The sequence below is a fragment of the Scyliorhinus torazame genome, chromosome 10 (genome assembly GCF_047496885.1).
Source record: "Scyliorhinus torazame isolate Kashiwa2021f chromosome 10, sScyTor2.1, whole genome shotgun sequence".
Classification (NCBI taxonomy): domain Eukaryota; kingdom Metazoa; phylum Chordata; class Chondrichthyes; order Carcharhiniformes; family Scyliorhinidae; genus Scyliorhinus; species Scyliorhinus torazame.
In genome coordinates, this window is record NC_092716.1 from 73,467,394 (window position 1) to 73,491,225 (window position 23,832).

At 55.4% G+C, this 23,832-nt stretch overlaps 1 protein-coding gene across 7 annotated transcripts in view; it reads right to left on the reverse strand.

The window, feature by feature from the left end:
* The window catches only part of rpgrip1l (RPGRIP1 like), a 385,377-nt gene that overhangs the window by 231,045 nt on the left and 130,500 nt on the right, over positions 1–23,832 (reverse strand). For 6 of the 7 annotated variants that reach the window (XM_072518258.1, XM_072518259.1, XM_072518256.1 and 3 more), the window contains one exon: positions 12,397–12,536. In XM_072518258.1, coding sequence (XP_072374359.1) covers positions 12,397–12,536 — 140 coding nt within the window. Of the gene's footprint in view, positions 1–10,728; positions 11,203–12,396; positions 12,537–23,832 lie in introns of those variants that run through there. The other variant, XM_072518262.1, reaches the window with a different exon arrangement.

The following is a 23,832-nucleotide window of genomic DNA, read 5'->3' on the forward strand; positions in this document are numbered from 1 at the left end:
GAATTTGCACCAGTCCTGGCCCCACACTTAAGGGACATGTTCGCGGACTAACTGGCAAGGGGCACCCTGCCCCCCACGCTAGCGCAGGCCACAATTTCACTGATACCCAAAAAAGATAAAGACCTGATGGAATGCGGATCACACAGGCCAATTTCACTGCTGAACATGGATGCGAAAATACACGCAAAGGTCCTGGCCAAAAGGCTGAAGGGCTGTGTGCCAGAGGTGGTCGCAGAGGATCAAACCAGCTTTGTCAAGGGTAGGCAGTTCACAGCGAACATCAGGTGGCTGCTGAACGTAATAATGACCCCCTCTGGGGAGAGAACACCAGAGGTGATCGTCTCATTGGACGCAGAAAAGGCCTTCGACAGAGTCGAATGGAAATACCTCATCGAGGTACTGAAACGGTTTGGGCTAGGAGCGGGGTTCACCGCCTGGGTGAGGGGGAGGGGGGGGGCGAAGAGGGGAGGGGGCGAGGAGGAGGAGGGGGGGCGGGGCGAGGAGGGGTGGGGGGCGGGGCGAGGAATGGTGGGGGGCGGGGCGAGGGGAGGGGGGGCGGGGTGAGGGGAGGGGGGGCGGGGCGAGGGGAGGGGAGCGGGGCGAGGGGAGGGGGGGCGGGGCGAGGGGAGGGGGGGCGGGGCGAGGGGAGGGGGGGCGGGGCGAGGGGAGGGGGGGCGGGGCGAGGGGAGGGGGGGCGGGGCGGGGCGAGGGGGGGGCGGGGCGGGGCGAGGGGGGGGCGGGGCGAGGGGAGGGGGGGCGGGGCGAGGGGAGGGGGGGGCGGGGCGAGGGGGGCGGGACGAGGGGAGGGGGGGCGGGGCGAGGGGGGCGGGACGAGGGGAGGGGGGGCGGGACGAGGGGAGGGGGGCGGGGCGAGGGGAGGGGGCGGGGCGAGGGGAGGGGGGCGGGGCGAGGGGGGCGGGGCGAGGGGAGGGGGGCGGGGCGAGGGGGGCGGGGCGAGGGGAGGGGGGCGGGGCGAGGGGGCGGGGCGAGGGGAGGGGGGCGGGGCGAGGGGAGGGGGGCGGGGCGAGGGGAGGGGGGCGGGGGGAGGGGGGCGGGGCGAGGGGAGGGGGGCGGGGCGAGGGGAGGGGGCGGGGCGGGGCGAGGGGAGGGGGGCGGGGCGAGGGGAGGGGGGCGGGGCGAGGGGAGGGGGCGGGGCGAGGGGAGGGGGGCGGGGCGAGGGGAGGGGGGCGGGGCGAGGGGAGGGGGGCGGGGCGAGGGGAGGGGGGCGGGGCGAGGGGAGGGGGGCGGGGCGAGGGGGGCGGGGCGAGGGGAGGGGGGCGGGGCGAGGGGAGGGGGCGGGGCGGGGCGAGGGGAGGGGGCGGGGCGGGGCGAGGGGAGGGGGCGGGGCGGGGCGAGGGGAGGGGGCGGGGCGAGGGGAGGGGGCGGGGCGGGGCGAGGGGAGGGGGCGGGGCGAGGGGAGGGGGCGGGGCGAGGGGAGGGGGCGAGGCGAGGGGGCGGGGCGGGGCGAGGCGAGGGGGCGGGGCGGGGCGAGGGGAGGGGGCGGGAGGGGGCGGGGCGGGGCGAGGGGAGGGGGCGGGAGGGGGCGGGGCGGGGCGAGGGGAGGGGGCGTGGCGGGGCGAGGGGAGGGGGCGTGGCGGGGCGAGGGGAGGGGGCGGGGCGGGGCGAGGGGAGGGGGCGGGGCGGGGCGAGGGGAGGGGGCGGGGCGGGGCGAGGGGAGGGGGCGGGGCGAGGGGAGGGGGCGGGGCGGGGCGAGGGGAGGGGGCGGGGCGAGGGGAGGGGGCGGGGCGAGGGGAGGGGGCGGGGCGGGGCGAGGGGAGGGGGCGGGGCGAGGGGAGGGGGGAGGGGCGGGGGGAGGGGGGCGGGGCGAGGGGAGGGGGGCGGGGGGAGGGGGGCGGGGCGAGGGGAGGGGGGCGGGGAGGGGGGCGGGGCGAGGGGGGCGGGGCGAGGGGGGCGGGGCGAGGGGGGCGGGGCGAGGGGGGCGGGGCGAGGGGGGCGGGGCGAGGGGGCGGGGCGAGGGGAGGAGGGCGGGGCGAGGGGAGGGGGGCGGGGCGAGGGGAGGGGGGCGGGGCGAGGGGAGGGGGGCGGGGCGAGGGGAGGGGGGCGGGGCGAGGGGAGGGGGGCGGGGCGAGGGGAGGGGGGCGGGGAGGGGGGGCGGGGCGAGGGGAGGGGGGGCGGGGCGAGGGGAGGGGGGGCGGGGCGAGGGGAGGGGGGGCGGGGCGAGGGGAGGGGGGGCGGGGCGAGGGGAGGGGGGGCGGGGCGAGGGGAGGGGGGGCGGGGCGAGGGGAGGGGGGGCGGGGCGAGGGGAGGGGGGGCGGGGCGAGGGGAGGGGGGGCGGGGCGAGGGGAGGGGGGGCGGGGGGAGGGGGAGGGGGGCGGGGAGGGGGGAGGGGAGCGGGGCGAGGGGAGGGGGGGCGGGGGGAGGGGGAGGGGGGCGGGGAGGGGGAGGGGAGCGGGGCGGGGGGAGGGGAGCGGGGCGGGGGGAGGGGAGCGGGGCGGGGGGAGGGGAGCGGGGCGGGGGGAGGGGAGCGGGGCGGGGAGCGGGGCGGGGAGGGGAGCGGGGAGGGGGGAGGGGCGGGGGGAGGGGAGCGGGGCGGGGGGAGGGGAGCGGGGAGGGGAGGGGAGCGGGGCGGGGGGGAGGGGAGCGGGGAGGGGAGGGGAGCGGGGAGGGGAGCGGGGCGGGGGGAGGGGAGCGGGGCGGGGGGAGGGGAGCGGGGCGGGGGGAGGGGAGGGGAGCGGGGCGGGGGGAGGGGAGGGGGGCGGGGCGGGGGGAGGGGGGCGGGGCGGGGGGAGGGGGGCGGGGCGGGGGGAGGGGGGCGGGGCGGGGGGAGGGGGGCGGGGGGAGGGGAGGGGGGCGGGGAGGGGGGCGGGGGGAGGGGAGGGGGGCGGGGAGGGGGGCGGGGGGAGGGGAGGGGGGCGGGGCGGGGGGAGGGGAGGGGGCGGGGCGAGGGGAGGGGAGGGGGGCGGGGCGGGGGGAGGGGAGGGGGGCGGGGGGAGGGGAGGGGGGCGGGGGGAGGGGAGGGGGGCGGGGGGAGGGGGGCGGGGGGAGGGGGGCGGGGGGAGGGGAGGGGGGCGGGGGGAGGGGAGGGGGGCGGGGGGGAGGGGAGGGGGGCGGGGGGAGGGGAGGGGGGCGGGGGGAGGGGAGGGGGGCGGGGGGAGGGGAGGGGGGCGGGGGGAGGGGAGGGGGGCGGGGGGAGGGGAGGGGGGCGGGGGGGAGGGGAGGGGGGCGGGGGGAGGGGAGGGGGCGGGGCGAGGGGAGGGGGCGAGGGGAGGGGGCGGGGCGGGGGGAGGGGAGGGGGGCGGGGGCGGGGGGAGGGGAGGGGGCGGGGGGAGGGGAGGGGGCGGGGGGAGGGGAGGGGGCGGGGGGAGGGGAGGGGGCGGGGCGAGGGGAGGGGGCGGGGCGAGGGGAGGGGGCGGGGCGAGGGGGGCGGGGCGAGGGAGGCGGGGGCGAGGGGAGGGGGGCGAGGGGAGGGGGGCGAGGGGAGGGGGGCGAGGGGAGGGGGGCGAGGGGAGGGGGGCGAGGGGAGGGGGGCGAGGGGAGGGGGGCGAGGGGAGGGGGGCGAGGGGAGGGGGAGGGGGGAGGGGGAGGGGGGAGAGGGGAGGGGGGCGAGGGGAGGGGGGCGAGGGGAGGGGGGCGAGGGGAGGGGGGCGAGGGGAGGGGGGCGAGGGGAGGGGGGCGAGGGGAGGGGGGCGAGGGGAGGGGGGCGAGGGGAGGGGGGCGGGGGGAGGGGGGCGGGGCGAGGGGGGCGGGGCGAGGGGAGGGGGGGGGGCGAGGGGAGGAGGTGGGGCGAGGGGAGGAGGGGGGAGGAGGGGGGTGAGGGGAGGAGGGGGGGACGAGGAGAGGAGGGGGGGACGAGGAGAGGAGGGGGGGGGCGAGGGGAGGAGGCGAGGAGAGGAGGGGGGGGCGAGGGGAGGGGGCGAGGGGAGGGGGCGAGGGGAGGAGGAGGGGGGGGCGAGGGGAGGAGGGGGGGCGAGGGGAGGAGGTGGGGCGAGGGGAGGGGGTGAGGGGAGGCGAGCGGAGGAGGGGGAGGAGTGGGGGGCGGGGCGAGGGGAGGAGTGGGGGGCGAGGGGAGGAATGGGGGGCGGGGCGAGGGGAGGAGTGGGGGGCGAGGCGAGGGGAGGAGTGGGGGGCGAGGCGAGGGGAGGAGGGGGGCGAGGCGAGGGGGGGCGAGGCGAGGGGGGGCGAGGCGAGGGGGGGCGAGGGGAAGGGGGCGAGGGGGAGGGGGGTGAGGGGGAGGGGGGCGAGAGGAGGGGAAGGGGGGCGAGGGGAGGAGTGAGGGGAGGAGGGGGGGCGAGGGGAGGAGGGGGGGCGAGGGGAGGAGGGGTGCGAGGGGAGGAGGGGGGGCGAGGGGAGGAGGGGTGCGAGGGGAGGAGGGGGGGCGAGGGGAGGAGGGGGGGCGAGGGGTGCGAGGGGAGGAGGGGGGGCGAGGGGAGGAGGGGGGGCGAGGGGAGGAGGGGGGGCGAGGGGAGGAGGGGGGGCGAGGGGAGGAGGGGGGCGAGGGGAGGGCGAGGGGAGGAGGGGGGCGAGGGGAGGAGGGGGGCGAGGGGAGGAGGGGGGCGAGGGGAGGAGGGGGGCGAGGGGAGGAGGGGGGCGAGGGGGAGGAGGGGGGGCGAGGGGAGGAGGGGGGGCGAGGGGAGGTGGGGGGGCGTAGAGGGGAGGGGGGAGAGGGGAGCGGAGACGGGAGGGGGGGAGAGGGGAGGTGGGGGGGCGGAGAGGGGAGGGGGGGAGTGGGGAGGGGGGGGAGAGGGGAGGGGGGGGAAGAGGGGAGGGGGGGAGAGGGGAGGGGGGGAGAGGGGAGGGGGGAGAGGGGAGGGGGGAGAGGGGAGGGGGGGAAGAGGGGAGGGAGGGGACGAGGGGAGGGGAGGGGAGGGAGGGGAAGCGGGGGGGGGGGAGGGGAGAGGGGGGAGAGGGGAGGGAGGTGGGGGGGGAGAGGGGAGGCGGGGGGGGAGAGGGGAGGCGGGGGGGGGAGAGGGGAGGGGGAAGGAAGGCGGGGAACCACGAGATTCTGTCCGGAAAATAAAATAAAAGCACAGCCGAAGGGGGCGGGGGGGACGACAACGGGGAAGGGGGAGGAACCAGAGATTGATCCAGAGGGCAATGAAATGCACGTAGGGTCAGTTAACCGAAGGACAAACTAAACCTCTCTGTATAATAAAGGAAATTAGCGCGGGCGAGAAAAATGTGATGTGTATATATACAACTGTTTATAAATGTGGGAAATGCCATAAATGAATGGCCGATCTGATGGTGCCCATTTTACATCCATGTTGAAATCTAAATTTCTCCCCCAAGGTGCACAGAATTGCCAAATTTGAGCACTGTGGCCTGTGAAAACAGCAACATATAATCTAGGCACAAAGTATTTGTTTGGCATGAATTTGCAGCTAAAAATATTAATTGATTCCAAATGGATAGTGGCTTGGCTCCCTTGATTTTGGTTCAGTAATCAGGCACACGCTGATGTGGAATCAATGCAATCCTACCAGATGGGCAAGTCAAAAGTTGAGTTTTCCCAACATTATGATTCCTGCCTTCATGGAAGCAAGAAAAATAATATTTAATTAAAACTAAAGCTATCATGGTCCACAGATTATTATTTGACATTTTCGCTAACTGTTTGAAATAGTTTGCACAAAATCCTTGAACTCAGGGCAAAATTCTCCACCTCGGCCACGGTAGCCGAGTTCACGGTGAGGCAGAGAATCCAGCGGTTGCGAAGAAATCAGGATTGGCACCGGTCGTTGATTCGTTTTCAATGCTCCAGCCTCCCTCTGGCATCGGGATCAAGGTTCGCGCGCAGCGCCAGCAGGAGGGTGCAAAACCCATTTCCATCCACTTAGTGTGGCTGCACCATTTTCTCCAGGCCTGCGTGATTCTCCGGTCCTCTGGACCTTTAATTAGCTGGGCGAGAATCACTACAGATCTTGACAAGCTTGGTCCTGACACGATGGACCTCGCGGTGGGCCAAGGGCGATAACATTTTAAGGGAGTTGCCCCCAAAGTCCATCTGAGGGCCAACTCCCCCCCCCCCCCACAATGCAAGACATGCCCACCAGACCCCCCCCCCCCCCACCACCACAGATCTCCTAAATCAGGAAGATCCAGAGACACCCTGAATAAAGAGATCCTCCAATGACCTCTTAAATAAAGAGGTCCCCCACAGACACCCACAATATAAAAAGATCCCCTCCCCCTGAAGTGAGACCCCTGTCAGGAAGCCCACCAAATTACTGGAACACCTAGATAACAAAGACACCTATGTCAGACTCCTATTTATTGACTACAGCTCAGCCTTCAACACTATTATTCCTACGAAACTCATCTCCAAACTCCGTGGCCTGGGCCTCGACACCTCCCTATTTAGGGGGTCTCTGTGGGGGAGGGTGGGTTCAGATCGCCCCTGTACTGGGGGGGGGGGGGGCAGCTCAGATAATAAGGGGATGGGGGCCTGAATTGCGCTGTAGGGATGATAAAGGCTGGATTGCCAAGCGGAGAGAGCCCGTTCAAAATGGCAGCCTGATACTCGCAATTTTAGCCATGCATAAATTTGCATGGTTAAGGATTGGGAATTGCTTCCTCATTTGCGTTCATACCAGGTGCAATTCAGCTCCGGCAGGAGACATAGGGCTGGATTCTCCGATTCGGAGGCTATGTCTGGAGCATGTGTCTAGTCTTACAATCAAAACGTCGGCGCTACCCCCTCACCAATGCTCCGTCCGGTGGGGGGCTAGCAGCCGTGCCACGTAGGCTTTACCTGCAGATACGTATGGGGAATTGTTGGGTACATGACTGCGCATGCGCACGGCGGCGATCGCACCGTGCAACATGGCGCCAGGTGAGCGCAGACCCGGCCTGCCAGATAGTGCCCCCCTGTAACCCCCTTGCCACCCCCGGACCAGGCCCCACCAGTCACCAGCCCCGGCGAAGTCCCGTCCCCCCCACCCCCGGCCAGCTGGGCACAGTCCTCAGCCGCCATGCGAGGTCGCCGAAAACGGACAGCACACATTTTCATCGAATATACAGTGCAGGAGGCCATTCGGCCCATCGAGTCTGCACCGGAAAGAGCACCCCACTTAAGCCCACACTTCCAACCTATCCACGTAACCCAGTAACCCCACCTACCCTTTTTGGACACTAAGTGCAATTCGGCATGGCCAATCCACCTAACCTGCACATCTTTGGACTGTGGGAGGAAACCGGAGCACCCGGAGGAGACCCACGCAGACACGGGGAGAAAGTGCAAACTCCGCACAGAAAGTGACCCAACAGGGAATCAGACCTGGGACCCTGGAACTGTGAAGCAACTGTGCTAACCACTGTGCTACTGTGCTCAACTGATCCATGCCATTGGGGGCAGAGCATCGGGGGAGGGCCATCAGGTGACATTCTGAAGCCTTCCCAACGATGTGCAGCGTACTCAGCGATGATGCCATTTTGGACGGGGCGGAAGATCCAAAAAACAGCGCCGCCCCGATTTCAGCGTCAAAACGGGTTTTCCGGCCAATCGCCGAACACGATTTTGCCGTCGGCGATCGAACAATCCAGTCCATAGTCTCCCAAAAAAGAGATTCGCCCTCTGGCTCTAACAGCAATGTGGGAATACCCTCACCACATAAACTGCAGCGGTTCAAGGCACCACCACTTTCTCAAGAGCAATCATGGATGGGCAATAAATGTTCGCTTTGCCAGCCACAAACACCATTGAATACAAAAATAATTACAAATGACAGATTAATTCCAATCTTTTTTTAAAATTTAAAGTGCGCAAGTTTTTCTCCAATTAAGGGTCAATTTAGCATGGCCAATCCACCTACCCTGCACATCTTTGGGTTGTGGGGGCAAAACCCACGCAAACACGGGCAGAATGTGCAAAGTCCACACAGACAGTGACCCAGAGCCGGGATCTAACCTGGGACCTCGGCGCCATGAGGCAGCAGTGCTAACCACTGCGCCACTCGTGCTGCCCAGATGAATTCCAAACTTAATGCAACTTGTCAATAAAAGACAGTTAGTATGTCTTAAAATGGGACTGTATTATGCCTATTTTACCGGCAAAAAATGGGCACGACCGAACCCAGCCAGGATTTTCTGGTCCTGCCATTGGGGGCATTGTTGCCTGTGGGACAGGAAAGTTTATCCACTCTCCAAATGTTCCTGTCCTGCCCATGATGATGCCTGCCACTGCGGGGCCAGAAACTACTGCCACAATTTCAAGGACAAATGTCCTGCACCTCAAGGGCACCAGAAAAATTGAGCTGTGCCATTATTCATGCATCCCTGGCAGTTCCTTGAAAAAATGTTAAGACCTTTAAATATGTACATAAATAACGGGTCACCTGAATTTCTGCCCCTACAAAGAACTAACAGAAGTAACAAGTGCTGCATTGGGGGAAATTGAATATAAATTTACAATGATGATCATACCTTTTAATACAATTTTACAACCTGATAAATATGTATAAAAAAATATAAAATTAAGCCTTTAGAAAATGAACTAATAAATTTTACAGCAGTTAATATATTGTATCTGCTGTTATTTAAAATGTTCATCCAATCAAACATTAAATCCCTGTCAGTATTAAAAAACTATGACAATTGCAGTTACTTTGCTAATAAAACTATCATTCCTATCTTGTACAATTTCTGTGGAGTCTGCATTTTAGTTTTGTACCCACTTCCTTCACAGGCCTTTTTATTTAAAGAATAATATATCATAATTGTTCTGCAGAAACACTACAATTAAAAACATGATACAACTGCAGGGTATTATTTTGCTTACAGCGTAATTCTGAAAAGTTCTAACATCTTACAGATGCTCATTTCTTAACCCTTTTTAGTCCATACTATTAAGTCTTAACATTGGAGGCATTTTGCATTGCAATGAACATCATGAAGATGCCTATTTGATGCATTTAACATCGGGGCGGGGGGAGGGGTGTGTGGTTGGGGTTTTGTTTTGTGTTGGGGCACCCTTTAAAAAGATATTTCAAAACTAAGTTGTGAGCATGTGGGTTCAATCAGAGTCCACCCCACGAGCGTGCCATTGTGGGACCCCCACACCCACACCCCGCATGTTTTTTCTAAGTTGCTTGCAATACAGTGGAGGGAGCTGGCGTTGGGGCCAGTGGCTTCCACACTGTTCTTCCCGCCTGCAAAGAAATGAGAAAATCCGCCCTTAATGTCTGAGGGAAAAGACCACAGCTGATGGTATTAAAGCTAATATGTTTCTGAATAGTATATTGTGTGTATCATAGAATCCCTACAGTACAGAAGAAGGCTTTTCGGTCCATCGCATCTGCACCAACCTTCTGAAAGAGGACACTACGTGAGCCCACTCCCCCGCCCTATCCCCGTAACCCCACCTAATCTTTGGACCTTAAGGGGCAATTTAGCATGGCCAATCCGCCTAACCTGCACATCTTTGGACTGTGGGAGGAAACTGGAGCACCGGAAAAACCCCATGCAGGCATGGGGAGAATGTAGAAACTCCACACAGACGGTCAGCCAAGATCATAATCGAACCCGGGTCCCTGGCATTGTGAAGCAGCAGTGCTAACCACTGTGCCACCCGTGTATCTTTTTGGGATGAAATTATCATGCTCTACACCTGATGCCCATGCAATGTAGTTTCCTTTAGTGTTTTTACTTTTGTTCAGAAGGTGCTACGTTACTGCTATTACTAGATCGGTACTTAAGAGTATTATGCACAAACAAAAAACACACTCTCAAAGTGACCACCATAAAAAAGGATTGTTGTAATAATTAAAATTGAGATATTTCTGTAAATATGCCAGTTTAAACAACTCCATTTACTACAATTTAAATTCTATTTGAAAGACTGTTCTTTCTGCAGTGATTATGATAGATTTTCATGCTTACTGGTCCTCTGATGTGCTATATTTGCCCTCGGTCAGTTCTACAAGCCTTTTTTTCCAACCATTCAGTCACCGTGAAAATATTATAACTGCAATTTTCAAACACTGAGGCTGTGGAGAGTTTACTTACATAAAGGACTATAAAATGGTTAGAACTTTAGCCTCAATTACTTTGGTATGATATATTTAGGTTGAACTTGAACAGAAAATATATTTATGATATAATCACCAATTGCATTTGCAACATCTGTGGATCAGTGCAAAGGATTCATTCAACATAATGGTGATGCCAATTTACACAGGCTACAAAAGCTAAAATACCAATGAATGTGTGAGAAAATGCGACCGATAACATGGATGTCCTTCAAACAATATTTAATGGCAGATTTCCAAAATTAAAGAGTAGCATAATTTGATTTAATTTTGCACCATATATTTTGGTACCCATTACCATCTGCACTAATTAAACTGCAACTTATGTGACAGCGTAAATTATTTTTGATGTCACACTTTAAATCCCAGTGATTAACCTATTATTTCCCAGAACATATTTTGTTTAAAAAAAAAAGGGAGAAGTGAATACAAACAGATAAATGGCATTGGCACAATAATTTAATTCCTGTTATTTAATTCCTGTTATTTAACTTTCCAAGAACATAGGAGCAAGTTACACACTCAAATTTTACACCAACATGTCATAAAAAAGCAAAAGAAAAGTTGAGAAGTTTTGCCTATAATTACAATGGCTGTGGATAATAAACAAATAGTTTGCTGTTTTTTCATTACAATTTTAAATTAATGCAACCCCACCAATGGAATCAATGTGAACCACTAGAGGTGGCACTTCTGCAACCAATTGCAATGCACAGACAAGAAATGTAATAGGAAATATATAAATTGTTCAGTTTTTATTTATTTGCTATCGTATGACAGATTTGCTATACTAGGGATAAAGATAATGTCTGTTTCACAATGGATCACTAAAACCCATAAAAAAAGTCAAGACGTTTTATCCAACAATTGTTGGACCCTTTCCCCAAATAGAACAAAAATCCGACCGAAATGAAGGAAATGTCAATTTGATGCATTTTACATAAATCTTCTCGTGACTGAGAAGAAAGCACCATGGTAGACATTATTAAACCTAATAGGTTTTTAGAGCAGTATGGCATCTGAAACTTGCCTCAAGTTGGTACAGCAGGTTCCTAACTAGAAAGTCACAATCTCTAGTTTTAGGCCGACTAATTACTCAAACTTCACTAAACTTTGGTGAGTTCTGTCATCTCTTGGCCAGGCCACTGGATGGAGCACTGCCCTGTTATAAACCGGCAGTTTATCCTGTGCTTGTAACAGATGCCCATCTCGGAAACTGAAAGACCAACAAAGATACACTCCATTTGCCTGGCTGCAATTGACTTTCAACTATGCAAATATTTTCAATTTAGCTGGTCTAATTGGGAACGGAAATGAAGAGTGACAATTAAAAAAAGAAACACAACTTTAATCATTTGACTTACCTTATTATTCAAAAAATTACATGTGATCCATTTTAAAACCACAGGTCCACTTTACACAATCCAAAATATTTACCAATTTAAGGTCAACAATTTTGCCAAACATTTTTATCAGAAGTATCTGGAGCCCCATAATTATCAATAAAGAAATGGTTCTACAGAAGTGTTGTGAAATACTGACAACCAAAAGGTTGTTTGGGATGAAAAAGGCTTGTAATTATATCAAAATGAATGCGTAGTTACCAAACAACAGAAATGTAGGTCAGAGTCCCTGGTTGTGACTTGTCATACTTGCTGAATGATATTTGTGCAGATATCAGGTTATTACAGCATCAGGCTGGCTGTGATGACCCACACCTTATCATAATCTGACAGCCTGCTGACACACCCTACCTATGCGCACATATGAAGTATAGATTCTTAATTGAAATACCATACCATTATTGAAATTTGAAAAGCAGCAATTGCTTTGTGAGGGCTCCATACTAAAGCTTGGTATGAAGCTTCTATATTTTAATAGTCTACTATACTAAATACTACCTACTTAATCTTCTTTCAAATCTACACATTCCCGCATCTTATAATAGGTCCGACTTCCCAAAATGATCAGCCATTTCATACGTGTCCTTTTAGTGGATCTGTTCAGGGATTGTGATAGGCTTGGGCACACCGTGCAATTGCACAGATTGCTTGGTCCCAATGTTGCTGCTGCACAGGAGGCTGTGAGGCTATACCCTCTACTAATCATTACCTTTAAAAATGGATGGCAAAAAAGTTAAAGGAAGGTTAGCCATCTTAATTTATCTCCAAGAAATTAGCTGTTGTAGAAATTTTAAGTTTTTTTGAAAATTTCTTCTTATAATAGGTTACAGACTATAATCCCATAGTGTACTACCCGCTCACATATAGTTTGCATTACTGCTGCAATTGAAGTTATTTACGATGCCAAGCAGATGTAAGCAAAAAAACCCTGAAATTTAATCACCATTGTGGTATGTATTCATGAATGCAGATTTTGCAGGCTTCATTTATTTTACAAGCAAAGATACCTCTTTCCAGTTTTATTTTGTCCAAGATGTCATTTTTGTCAGCCAGGTCAGATTTTAGTGCGGTCTCGAGCTGTGCAATCTGTAGTTTCAGCTGCTGTTCCTTCAACTTCCACTGTTGTTCATGGGTCATGTCAAAAGCACTGTAACCAAACATGTGGCATGTGAAGAACTATTGGAAGTAATCCTCCACAGAGAATAATAATTAAAACAAAAAAGCCTTAGTGGCACAGAGACTGCTGTCATCATGTCTCAGGAATTAAGCAAACATATGCTGGTCTGCTGCTGTTGAAACCAAGGCGCCTTGCACAGGCTGCGGTTTAATCACATGAAAGGGTTTGTGGGATGAGCAAAGGCACTGGCCTTAATTTAGAGATCCATGGCCAGAAAAAACCTGGCATCACTTGGATCTGCGGGACAAGGAATGGAATTCAGCTACATACTCCAGAGGAATATATAAATCCAAATTATCCAGCAACAGGGGACGACAAAACCAAACTTTCCAAATACAAACCCCAATATTCCCTCAATATAAATAACCCAAACTACCAACCTGATCTCTTTTGAGGGGCTTGTGGAGTATGTAGTATTAAAAACCAGTTGCTGGTTGAAAGGAAATTTAACCACAAAGCACTAATGTTGGTTTTGTCTGAAATGTTGTGGCCCATAGAATGAATATTCTACATGTACATGTGGCCATTTGTTCCACTAGGAAAGATGGCAAAAGCCAAAGAGTATTACTTAAAGGAAGCTATTTTATGTCAAGCATTTAGAAAACAAAATAGGAAGAGTAAAATAGGAAACTAGAAATGATAAAAAGAGAGCAAGGGAAGGATTTAGCAGCCGCATTAGCAGCGGGCGCAAGACCCGTCATGGACGCTAAATCTCGCAAGAGGCTAAAAACAAGATTTGCACCAGCGAGATTTTGGAATCCGATCTTTGCGGGCCCGCCCCGATGATGCAATCAGGTTCACACCCAGAGAGCGCATGAATCTGATTTGCATGAGTTTGAATCCATTACCATGTATTCAGCGGAGTTAACGTCACATCTTCAGCCCTCATTCAAAATTCCCACCCACCAGACGTGATGTCACGCCAGCGCAAATTACTATGCTTTTTAAAAACGTAAACCAGTGCCAAGACCTTGGAGATGGAGTAAGGAAATGAGCACCAAGGGATCCAAGGGGACAGAGCCCAGGAGAGGTATCATAGAATGTACAGTGCAGAAGGAGGCCATTCGGCCCATCGAGTCTGCACGGCCCTTGGAAAGAGCACCCCTCTTAAGCCCACACTTCTGAACATATCCTCGTAACCCAGTAACCCCACCCAACCTTTTTAGACACTAAGGGCAATTTATCATGGCCAATCCACCTAACCTGCACGTCTTTGGACTGAGAGAGGAAACCGGAGCACCCGGAGGAAACTCACGCAAACACGGGATAGAACGAAGATAGGGGGGGGGGGGGGGGGGGGGGGGGGCTCGGGGGAGAGAGAGAAAGAGAAGCTGGCGGGGTCATAAGGCTGCACTCGTGGGGTGGGGTGGGGGGGTTGAAGTTGGTATGGGTGGTCCTGAAGTCTGCTGATTAAATTAGCTTCTGGCAGACTGTGTCAGTCTGCTATCTGCGTTGTTTAAATGAACTTTTAGGGCTGTGTTAGTCAGCTGTCGTGGGAGTATGGGACAGGGGTGGCTGTGGGGTACATGGGACAGGGGTTGGGATGTGATGATAGTCAAGGAGTTGGGTCTAATGGGCTGGATAGATGAGACTCTGGAAAAGAAGATAACACAGTGTCCACGTTGGGAAGTGGGGGGAGGCGCACAGCCTCTGAAGTAGCCGTCACGGAGGCTTAAGTGTTGTGGCATGACAGCAATGTGATCTTGGAATGATGTCGTCTGAGTGAGAATGGTTCCTATTAGCTTTGCCTATCCCTGAAGCATAAAGTAATTGTGCCTTCTAACATTCCTGAGACTCATTCTCGTCAAACTAATTGGCCATCAAGAGTTAATGATGTCAGCTGCCCATTGTCTCAAAGTCAAGGAAATTAGTTGAACTCCTAATAGTTCAAAGTTAAGGAATGAGATGATTACTCAGAGCTCAATGCTTGGCTGAATGGGACCGAGAGGCACTGGGCTCACTTCTCTCCTGGACCCCAAAGCCTGCCACAGGATCCATTAGCCCCCATGGCGGACAGCACTGTCCAGAGGACACTGGCCATTAAGGATGAACGAGCGTATAACCCTCCCATCAGTACCCCCAATGTTACTGAGCATAAAGGAGGGGAGAACCAGATAGGAGGCCAAAGGCGAGTCTCAGTGGGCGCGCACATTGGTTGGGGGCAATCCTGTTATGGAGATGGGAGGACACCTGAGGGGTGACTAAGCGGTCACCACCGGCTAAGGTTTGCGACTGACTGCTTCCAGGTTCGGAAGGCCTATGGGACACGAATGATGGTCAGCGACTGTGACATCAACCTCTCATCCCTTGCAGGAATTCAACTGATATTGGTATGCAGCCAGTGGAGTTGGCCTTTCTACTTATTACTACGCTGGAGGAGCACAGACTCTAACAGCACGGTGGCCTGGCCCGCGATCGGGGCCCACCGATCTGCGGGTAGGCCTGTGCCATGGGGGCACTCCTTCCTCCCACGCCGGCCTCTGTAGGGCTCCGCCATGGCCGGCGCGGAGACACAACCCCGCGCATGCGCCAGAATACGCTGATCGGTCTGCGCATGTGCGGAACCACGCCGGTATGCGCTAACTTGCACCGGCACTTTGACGGCGTTTGATGCGGCGCCAATCCCTCCGGTGCCGGCCTAGCATCCGGAAGTGTGGAGGATTCCGCAACTTCTGGTTGGCCCGACACCGGAGTGGTTCGTGCCATTTTTTTACGCCATCGGAGGATTTGGGAGAATCCCGCCCATAAAGTTTAAAACGGAGTTGAGGAGAAACTACTTCTCCCAAAAGGTTGTGAATCTGGAATTCACTACTTCAGAGTGCTGTGGTTGCTGGGACAATAGTAAATTTAAGGAGGAGTTAGACAGATTTTTAATTGGTAATGGATTGAAGGGTTATGGAGAACAGGCAAGATAGTAGAATTAATGCCAGAATGAGATCAGCCATGATCAAATGATGGAGCAGACTTGATGGGCCAAATGGCCTAATTCTGCTCCTATATCTTATGAACATAAGATTGCTTCATACATGTGTGCCTCATTTTCCAGAGAGTGTGCATGATAGTTATGTCCTCGGCCAATGACAGAAACCTGGCATTTTCGAAGGACACCACAGGCTGCAGGCATGGTTTGTTGGGAACAAGGGATATATGCCCTTAGGTCTTTGTAGATGACATCAGTGCGGAGGCCAGCGATCGCAGCAGAGGGCAGGCACAATGAAGCTCACAGTGCCATCCGATCTGGAATTGAACGGTACATTGGCCTCCTAAAGAAGTGGTTCTGCTGTCTCGACAGGTCCGGTGAGGCCCTCAATACAGCCCCAAGAGGGTCGCCTGCATTGTCACGGTCTGCTGGCCCTACACAACCTGACTCTGCAAAGAGGTAACTTTCCTGAGGATGACCTCGAGAAACGGCATGTGTTCTCAGGTGAGGAGGGCATTCAGGAGTCAAGGAACAGCCCGTTTAGCATCCGGAGGTCTAGCGGGGGCCTGTGTAGGCATGGGCAGGAGGACTAGAGACACCCTCTTTCCCTCCCGCTTTAATCCCCCTCCCAGAACGTCGTGACCCCTCTGAGGAGGGCGATGACAAATCGCAGTGAGGAATGCGGTGTGAGGCTCCTCGGCTACTACTTGTCTACCTCCTGCCTGTCTGCTGCCAGTACGCTGGCTCACGTCTGAGTGAGGTTCAGCCCTACACTCCTTTGTCCCTCTGTTCTCGAGGGGGATTAGGGATGAGGGTCTAGGGTTGACTGAATAATGTTGTAGTCCTATTGCTGCAAATGAAACATTCGCACTGAGGGGGCTTAACTGTCTGGCAGACATTGAGGGCCAGTGATTTCAACTGTGTTTCAATTGGGAGAAGCGCCATGCCACTGGGTGGAAGGTTAAAGAATGTGAGGTGTTAAGGTGATCAGAACAATAATATTTAATTCAGTGACATGTCCAGAGTTAATAAGAGATTGGCTGGGCACTCCCAGGGTCTCTTGGGTGGAAATCCCCGGGGTGTGCTCCAGCGGATTGTCCTCCCTCTGGGTTCTCGTGGGTCCCTGGGTCGGAGGGGCAACTGGACTGAGGTCCATAAACCTCAATGTTGTCTGGCACTGCCAGTCTTGGAGGCCCACCACTATCTGAACCATACAGTTGAAGACCTCAGCCATGGTCCTCAAGGACTGAGCAATGCTTTAGAGTTCTCCCGTCATGGATCTGACCTCTTACCCCAGGTTGGCCTTGCAGTGTTGGCCTGGGTGCAATGCAGTGCCAGCACCGTATTCTGAGGCAGAAGGCTGTGGGACCCCTCCATTCGGCCTTGCAGTTGGGAGTATTGCTGAAACCCGCTCCTGACATTCCCGGCTCTGCCTTTGCATCTCCAGCAGCTGAGGGACAAATATGCCCAGAGGCAGAGCACCTGTCTAGGGCACAGCTGAGTCCTGGGATCCAGCAGACCTCCGACTGTCTGATCCCATGGACATTCCTGCCTCCACCTGATGTGCATCAGAAACAAGTGTGGTGCTCACCATACAGTCACCCAGAAGCCTGCCTGTTAAGATTCACCACCGGAATGTGTCTCTGCAATGGTGCGGGTGATAGCTGTGACACTTCATTGGTGTCCTCCTCTGAGATCTCCTCCAAGGTCGCGCTGAGTGCTGATGATGGATGGGCCAGGCTTTTTGGATCATGTTCCTGCAAGACAAGGAAGATGATATTAGTGCATGGTCTAGTCAAGGATTTGGACTCACTTGGGTTTGGTCATCTGGATGAAGATGCAGTGGCTCCTCACTTTTTTCTCACAGGCCTGCTCTGACTCCTCCCCGGTGAGCTCCATGGTCCTTTCCTCATACGGAGTCAGGATCCTCAATTCGGGCATCCCACCACTCGTCTTCTTTCGCTCGGGTTGGTTGTGGACAAGCTTCTCCTGCAGGGAAACAAATGGGGAGCTGGCCACCTGACGGGTCAGATGTCGAAGATTCCTAGCATATGTGAGCACTGCGCTTAAGCAGGGAGGTGTTCTGATGAGGAGCAAGGGGGCATTGAGGAAGCTTTTGTGAGGTTGGGTGTGGGGCCCTGCAAGGTGGCAGCATGTGGGATCGAGGTGGCAATCTGCAATTTGAGGGGTGGAGGAAAGGTAGAGTGCAGAGAGGAGAAAGGGAACACACCTTGGCAAAACGGAGCAGGTCCTTAATTTTTGTTTTGGTGGCGGCACGGTGGCGCAGCAGTTAGCACTGCTGCCTCACAGCGCCGAGGACCCAGGTTCAATCCCGGCCCCGGGTCACTGTCTGTGTAAAGTTTGCACATTCCCCCGTGTCTGTGTGGGTATCATCCCCACAACCAAAAGGATGTGCAGGGTAGGTGAATTGGCCACACTAAATTGCCCTTAATTGGAAAAAAAAAATTGGGCACTTTACATTTATTAAAAGTAAAAGTTATTAATTTCTTTTGGCACATCCACCCTCGTGGTCAGGGTGCTGGCATTAATCAGTGCTGTGACAGTCTCCCAGGCAGGATTTGTCACCTTGCTAGAGGGTCTCATGCTACAATGAGACCCTCATGTCCGCCTCTCTTCCACGGCATCCAGCATATGGGCTGAGGGCTCCCTCCGTACATTTAGGAGCTAGTTTCCTCACTGCCATCCTCCGGGCTTGAATGAGAGCAAGTGCTGTGTAGCCGTTTAAATGCAGCATCCTCTTCATTGAAGTGCTCAGTTGACCCCCGGATGGGCAAATCAGACGCTTTGCGCCTCAGGTGCAGAGTGCCTAAAAATTGCAGTTCGGATTGTGCCGCTGGTGCCGGTGGGAATCGCACCAATTTTCACTTTGTAATTTTTAAAGAAACTTCCACCCCAAAAGTATAAAACTATTTATAGGGCGGCACGGTGGCATAATGGTTAGCACTGCTGCATCAAAGCATCAAGGACACAGATTCAATTCCAACTTTGGGTGACTGCTGTGTGGAGTTTGCACTGTGGTATTTGCACTTTCTCCCCCTGTCTGCGTAGGTTTCCTCCGGGTGCTCCGGTATCCTCCCACAGTCCAAAGATGTGCAGGTTAGGTGGATTGGCCATGCTAAATTGCTCTTTCGTGTTCGAATGTTTGGTGGGATGAGATAGGGTGCTCTTTCATAGGGTCGGTGCATACTCGATGGGTTGAATAGCCTCCTTCTGCACTGGCGAGATTCTATGATTTCTTTTTCTTAATTTATAGTACCCAATTAGTTTTTTATCCAATTAAGGGTAATTTACCATGGACAATCCACCTAGCCTGCATACCGAGCCACCCTTGTTTTTAACACATTGGACATGACATCCGCAAACCTCTGCCAGAATCCTCTAAGCTTCGAGCATGCCCAAAACATATGGACATGGTTCGCTGACCCTCCCGCACACCTTGCGCACCTATCTTCTACCCCAAAGAACCTTCTCATCCAGGCCACTGTCATGTGGGCCCGGTGAACGACCTTGAATTGTATCAGGCTGAGCCTGGCCGATGTTGTGGACGCATTGACTCTACTCAGCGCGTCCGCCCAGAGACCATCCTCTATCTCTCCTCCCAACTCCTCTTTCCACTTGCGCTTCAGTTCCTCAGTCAGCGCCTTCTCTGACCCCATGAGTTCCTTGTAAATGTCAGAGACCCACCCTTCTCCCACCCACACTCTAGAAACTACCCTGTCCTGTATCCCCCTTGGTGGTAGGAGCGGGAAGGTTGAGACCTGCCTGCGTAGGAAGTCCCGCACCTGCAGGTACTTAAATTCATTTCCCCATGCCGATCCAAATTTCTCCTCCAGCTCCCTCAGGTTAGAAAAGCTACCCTCTATAAACATATCCCCCATCCTCTAACTCCCTGCTCTCTGCCATCTCCGAAACCCTCCATCCAACCTTCCCGGGGCAAACCGGTGATTATTACAAATTGGAGACCAGACCGATGCTCCCTCCGTTCCCACATGCGTCCTCCATTGCCCCCAGACCCTCAGGGCCGCCACCACCACGGGGCTGGTGAGCCGCCTCCACACTCTCCCATACCGACCCGCCCCCCACTTCCTGATCATGGCTATATTCGGCACCCAATAATAATTACTGAAGTTCGGCAGCGCCAGCCCGCCCTCCTCCCGGCTCCGCTCAAGCATTCCCTTTTTTACTCGCGGGGTCTTACCCGCCCATACAAAGCCAGTTATTACCTTATTGACCAGTTTAAAAAAGGACCGCGGAATAAAGATGGGGAGACACTGAAACACAAACAGGAATCTCGGGAGGAACCTCATTTTCACTGTCTGCATCCTCCCAGCTACTGACAATGGGAGCGCGTCCCACCTCCGAAAATTGTCCTTCATTTGGTCTACTAATCGGGCCAAATTTAACTTGTGTAGCCATTCCCATTCCCGTGCCACCTGGATGCCTAGGTAACAAAAGCTTTCCCCTACCACCCGAAACACCTGTTCCCACAATTGCCTCTCCTGCCCCCTTGCCTGGACCGCAAACATCTCACTTTTCCCTATATTTAGTTTATACCCCGAAAACTGGCCGAATTCCCCCAGAATTCTCATAATTTCTTCCATCCCCTCCAATGGATCCGATACATACAGGAGCAGGTCGTCTGCGTAAAGCGTGACTCTGTTCCACTCCCCCTCGGGACCAGCCGCTTGAGGATCACAGCGCAATTGCCAGCGGCCCTATGGCTAGCGCGAACAACAGTGGGGAGAGGTGGCATCCCTGTCTCCTCCACCGATGCAGCCTAAAATAGTCCGATGTTGTCCTATTAGTCCGTACGCTCGCAACAGGAGTCTGATACAGGAGTTTGATACAACAACCTGACCCAGTCAATCAAGTCCCGCACTAATCCAGTACCTCCCACAGATATTCCCATTCTACCCGATCAAAAGCCTTCTCTGCATCCATTGCGGCCACGACCTCCACCTACCTACCTTCTGGGGGCATAATGATCACATATAACAACCTTCTTACATTGGCCACCAACAAACCAGCCTGAACAAACCCCATCTGGTCCTCTCCAATAACATCCGGAATACAATCTTCAACCCTAGAGGACAAGATTTTGGCCAGCAGTTTGGCGTCCACATTCAATAGGGATATCGGCCTGTAGGACCCACATAGCTCCGGGTCCTTGTCCCACTTCAGGATCAATTAGATTGTGGCCTGTGACATCGTCGGGGGAAGCACCCCATGCTCTCTTGCCTCATTGAATGTCCTCATCAACAATGGCCCCAATATCCCAGAGAACTTTTTATAGAACTCCACTGGGTACCCGTCCAGCCCCGGGCTTTACCCGACTGCATGGCCTTCAGACTCTCTGCTATCTCTTCCAACCCAATCGGGGCCCCCAGTCCTTCTACCAACCCCCCTGTCCATCTTTGGGAAATTCAGCCCCCCTAAGAAGTGCCTCACCCCCTCCGGCCCAGCTGGGGGGTTCCGAACCATACAGCCTACTGTAAAACTCCTTGAACGCCTAATCCACCCCTGCTGAGTCTCCAACCAGGCTCCCATCCCCGTCCTTTACTTTCCCTATCACTCTGGCTGACTCCCTCTTTCTAAGCTGCTGTGCAAGCATTCTGCTGACCTTCTCACCATGCTCATAGATTGCTCCCCTTGCCTTCCTCAGCTGCTCTACCGCCTTCCCTGTAGTTAACAAGCCAAACTCCACTTGTAGTCTCCGTCGTTCCCTTAAAAGCCCTGCCTCTAGAGTCTCCGCATACACCTGTTGACCTGCAATATCTCCTTTATCAGTCGGTCCATCTCTGCTCTGTCTGCCTTCTCCCTATGGGCCCGTATCGAGATCAGCTTCCCTCTCACCACCGCCTTCAATGCCTCCCAGACCACCGCCTCCGAAACTTCACCCGTGTCATTGACTTCCAGGTAGTTCGGAATACATTTCCTCAGCCGCCCGCACACCCCTTCGTCGGCTAAAAGTCCCACGTCCAACCTCCAGTGCGGGCACTGGCTACTCTCCTTGCTAACTTGTAGGTGAACCCAGTGCAGGGCAAGATCTGAGATTGTGATCGCCGAATATCCCGTGTCCACTACCCCCGTCAATAGAGCCCTCTTCAAAATAAAAAATCAATCCGGGAGTACACTTTTTGCACGTGAGTAGAAGGAGAACTCCTTCGCTCTCGGCTGCCTGAATCTCCATGGGTCTACCCCCCCCCATCTGCTCTATGAACCCCTTTAGCTCCTTTGTCATTGCTGGCACCCTGCCCATCTTTGAGCTCGACCGGTCAAACCCAGGGTCAATAACTGTGGTGAAGTCCCCTCCCATGACCAACTTATGCGAATCCAGGTCTGGGATCTTCCCCAGCATCCTCTTTATCAACTCCAGATCATCCAAATTTGGCGCATACACATTTACTAGTACCACCTGCAGATTCCCACATCCATAACTATTCTTCTCGCCTCAAATACCACTCGCTTATTAATCAGGATCGCGACCCCTGTCGTCTTCGAGTCCAGCCCCGAGTGAAAAACCTGTCCGACCCATCCCTTCCTTAATCTGATCTGATCAGCTACTCTAAGGTGTGTCTCCTGTAACATTGCCACGTCCGCTTTTAGTCCTCTCAAATGCGCGAACACGCGTGCCCTCTTAACCGGCCCATTTAGCCCTCTCACATTCTATGTGATCAGCCTAGTTTGGGGGCTCATCGCCCCCCCCCCCCCCCCCCCCCCCGTTCGTCGATCAGCCATCACCTTTCTTGGCCAGTCTCCAGCCTGTGCCCCACGCACCTCCCGCCCCCGACTTCCTTTCTGTCCCACAGCAAAATTCCCTCCCCCCTCAGCAGAACGTATTTTCCCCCCTCCCCCCCCCCCCCCAGTAACAGCACTATGTAAACCAACCCCTTCGACAAGCATAACATGTGCTCACCCCCCACTGCGCTTCCGTGAGCTAGCCCGCCCAGCTAGCTTGGTGACCCCCCGCCCATGGCGCCAGACATTGCCCCACCTATTGTTCCCTCCCCACCCTCACCTCCGCTCCGACACACGTATTCAAACGAAAAACAGTCCCGACACAAGTGCCCTAAAAAGAAACAATAAACAAAAAAAAGATCAAACAGCAGATCCAACATCTAACAAACACACCTCCATCCCCCATCAGTGCAAATGTAAACTTTAACTCACTCAGCTCTGCAACTGGCCCCAAATCAATACAGCATTACTAATAACGTCGGAAAAAGAAAAACAAGAAACTTTTTTAACGTGAACGCTGCAGCAAAATTCAAAGTCCTCAGTCCGCCACCAGTCCTTTCCTTTTCGCAAAGTCCATCGCTTCCTCAGGCGACTCAAAATAAAAATGTTGCTCCTCATACGTGACCCAGAGACCGGCTGGATACAGCAGTCCAAACTTCACCTTTTTCTTAAAAAGGGTTGACTTTATCTGATTGAAGCCCGCTCTTCTCGTGGCCACCTCTGCACTCAGATCCTCATAGATCTGCAGGATACTGTTCTCCCATTTATAACTCCCTGTCTGCCTGGCCCACCATAAAATACGTTCCTTGTCCTAGTACCTAGTGGAATCTCATCACTATTGCCCTCTGGGGGGGTCGCCCACTCGCGGCTTCCTCACAAGCGCTCTGTGAGCCCTGTCCACCTCCAAGGGTCGGGTGAATGTCCCATCACCCAGCAACTTCTCAAACATGCCCGCTATGTATGTCGCAGCGTCCGGTCCTTTGGACCCCTCCGGGAGACCGACGATTCTCAAGTTTTGTCGGCGGGACCAATTCTCTAAGTCCTCCACCTTCTCTAGGAGCCTTTTCAGCTGGTCTCTCAGCATCCCCACCTCCAACTCCACCGCAGTTTGAGGTTCCTCCTGCTCAGCCAGGGCTTTTTCTACTTTCTGGATCGCCCGATCTTGGGCATCCAATCTGAGCTCCAGCCGCGCAATCGATTCTTTAATCATGTCCAAGCATTCCTGCATCTGCTTGGCGAAGCCCTCCTGAATAAATTGCATTAGCTGCTCCGTTGACCACTGGGTCGACAAGCTAGGACTTCGGTCATCCGCCATGCTTTCTCCTGCTGCAGCTTCAGCCCAAGCCTTCTCTGTTTGTCTGTTTCTTCTTTTGCGAGCACTTCTAGTCCGCCTCTCCATACACTGATGTGGGAATCCACTCAACAATTGCCTCGACCATCAATTTACCAAATCAAGTCCGCTAAAAAATCAGGGGAAAAGGTCCAACGGTCCGACCCGAGCGGGAGCCACCAAATGTGCGACCTACTCCTTCATAGCCGCCACCGGAAAGCCGATAAAATTAAAAGTTAACTGGTTCAAGTTTTGTA